Below are 2,500 nucleotides of genomic sequence, written 5' to 3'. Positions count from 1 at the left end.
ATCACCATGGCCAAACACGAGCTTCCTGGATGGATCGGCTATGCTGGCGTAAGTACACCCGGAATCTGGGACATCTGCAGCACCTTATTGGTCTCTTATTCTACTTGCAGGGCAAACTGTACTACGGACGTGTCAGTAAGGCGAACGTGAACAGTGGCTGGACGTTCCAGTTGTACGATCCGACCACGTTGACGGCCCTGGGCACAGTGCAAACGGCACCAATTCCCACTCTGCAACGTCGCTACGGGCAACTGTTTTCCGATGGTGATGCGATCTGCTGGCTCGGTGCCGTATCGGATGGTGGCTCGGATCTGGAGGATCAGGAGGAGGACATTCTGGTCGTGAAGCAGCTTTATCCACCCGTCTCTAACGTCACTTCGAGTGCAATACCGGGCCCAACGGAAGTACGGCCCGAACTAAGGCTAAAGTTGGCCAAGAACCGTTATCATACGTACGGTTGGGCAGCTTTTGAGGAAGAACTTGGAGATAATGTGGCAGGTGGCGGTGCTGCAGGTACTGCTGGTGCTGCTGGGCCTTCCACAACCACCGTTGTGGCACCTCCCGTCCTAGACGGTAATCCACATCAAGGTGGAGCAATTCAGTCGATCTCTTGTGGCAAAGAGTTTGGTTTGGTACTGGTGGATGATGGAACGGGTGGAGGAGGAGGAGCAAGCGGCAACGGTGGTAAGGTGTATTACTGGGGCCGTGGAACGGCACTTGGTTTGAAATTGTCAGCTAACATGGCTGGCGGAGCGAGCTGCGTCATGAGTGCCCCGAAAGCCACGGTGACGATGAAGCTAACGGAACTGACGGCCCTCCCCAAGGGTATCAGCTACTTTCGGCAGGTCGCCGTTGGTCACGAGGCTAACCATGGCCTTTTGTTGACCAACGATGGTACGGTGTACTTCACCGGGACAGCCAAGCGTGGAGAAGACGGCGAGCTGGCCAAAACTAACCGGCGTCAACCGAAGGCGATCAAACCGAAGCGTCTTAACAAACTGGATGGTCATTCGGTTACGTTTGTCGCGTGTAACAATGGTAAGTGAGCGATTGTGTTTGATTCTTCGATGTGATTGATTATCACCGATCGTTTTCTTCTTCTATTCGGCCAGGTACGTCTGCTTTTGTAACGAAGGAAGGTAAACTGATCATGTACGGCAAGGATACGAACTACTGTGAACCGAACGGTGTTGTTGGAGGACTGACGGATGTGGCCATCCGGAAGGTAGCACTCGGGAAGGCGCACTGCGTTGCTGTTGATGCACTTGGGCAGCTCTACACCTTTGGTCTCAACAATAAAGGCCAATGTGGCCGCAAGTTCCAGCGTGAACGTAATGGTAAGTAGTCGCTTACAAGTAGTTCCAAGTGATATCCTTCACCATCACTCTTCTTTTTGCTTTTAGTGGATGAAGCGTCGACGACCAACAATCCGCCAAACACCGGTTCAACCAATCCGATGAATGGTGCAGCGACAAACCTTACCGGCACTCAGACATGTAACGCTTGCCACGTGGGTCCACCACCATTAAATGCTGGTAACGATCACCAGGCACCGCCAGGATCGAGCAAATGTGGCTGTGGTTGTGGTTGCTGCTGTCACTGCGGGGCTGGTGGAGGGACGGTCACAACGACCGCACCCCTACCAACTGCCACCGATCCGGATACACCACGGATCGTGCCTGTTCCACCGCAGCGTGTAGAGTTGCCTCATCTTGGACCCGAAAACCGACGTTCACCGATCGTTACGCAGATCGCTTGTGGTCAGCATCACTCGCTGGTCCTCACGTCGACCGGGGAGGTGTTTAGCTTCGGCTCGAACCAGTACGGACAGCTGGGTACCGGGGATCTACAGGCACCGGCCGGTGGACGTCCCTATCTGATACGCTTCCCGTCTGGTGCCGGTACAATCGTCTCCGTGGCGGCCGGAAGTAACCATTCGGTGGTGCTCACTAGCCGTGGTGCGGTCTATACGTTCGGTAACTTTCACAAAGGTCAGCTGGGACGAGAGGCACCAGGTGGTGGCAGCGGTGATGGTGGCAACTTCTTCTGGCACTGTGCACCAGTTGCTATAGACTCGTTTGGCCCTGGAACTGGTCGGCGTGCTTCCTGGATTGCGGCCAGTGGTGATCAAACGTACATTAAGGTGGAAGAGTCGCTCATCAATGGGGCAGCGTTGGCAAGATACAGCGTCACCGCTGATCGAACGACCATTTGTAAGTAGCGAGCGGTGCAGCCTACTTTGGGATGTTGTTAATTCGTTCCATTATTTCCTCATTTACCTTGATGATTATCGTAGCTTCTTTGTTTGTTTTGGAGATCAATTTCAATTCGGTTTTTTTTATCGATTATTTTCCTTGTTTTAACTTAGTTGCTTTTCTGCATAATATTAGATCCTTTAACATGAATATGCAGCTTAATTTGAATGCTATTTTGATGTTTAATTCCCAAAAGTGAACAAGGATCTCAGACAAAACTTTTTATTTATTTTTTATTTATTTGT

At 51.8% G+C, this 2,500-nt stretch overlaps 1 protein-coding gene across 1 annotated transcript in view; it reads left to right on the top strand.

The window, feature by feature from the left end:
- The window catches only part of LOC126577732 (E3 ubiquitin-protein ligase highwire), a 26,812-nt gene that overhangs the window by 1,821 nt on the left and 22,491 nt on the right, over positions 1 to 2,500 (top strand). Inside the window, exons 2-5 of the mRNA XM_050239594.1 lie at positions 1 to 48; positions 111 to 1,038; positions 1,113 to 1,337; positions 1,404 to 2,213. The exon at positions 1 to 48 is cut by the window's left edge and continues 530 nt beyond it. Of these exons, the coding sequence (XP_050095551.1) occupies positions 1 to 48; positions 111 to 1,038; positions 1,113 to 1,337; positions 1,404 to 2,213 (2,011 nt within the window). The remainder of the gene's footprint in view (positions 49 to 110; positions 1,039 to 1,112; positions 1,338 to 1,403; positions 2,214 to 2,500) is intronic.

Source organism: Anopheles aquasalis, chromosome 3 (assembly GCF_943734665.1).
Source record: "Anopheles aquasalis chromosome 3, idAnoAquaMG_Q_19, whole genome shotgun sequence".
NCBI classification, from domain to species: Eukaryota; Metazoa; Arthropoda; class Insecta; order Diptera; family Culicidae; genus Anopheles; species Anopheles aquasalis.
Note: the sequence above shows the minus strand (reverse complement) of the source record. Positions and strands in the feature narration are given on the sequence as shown.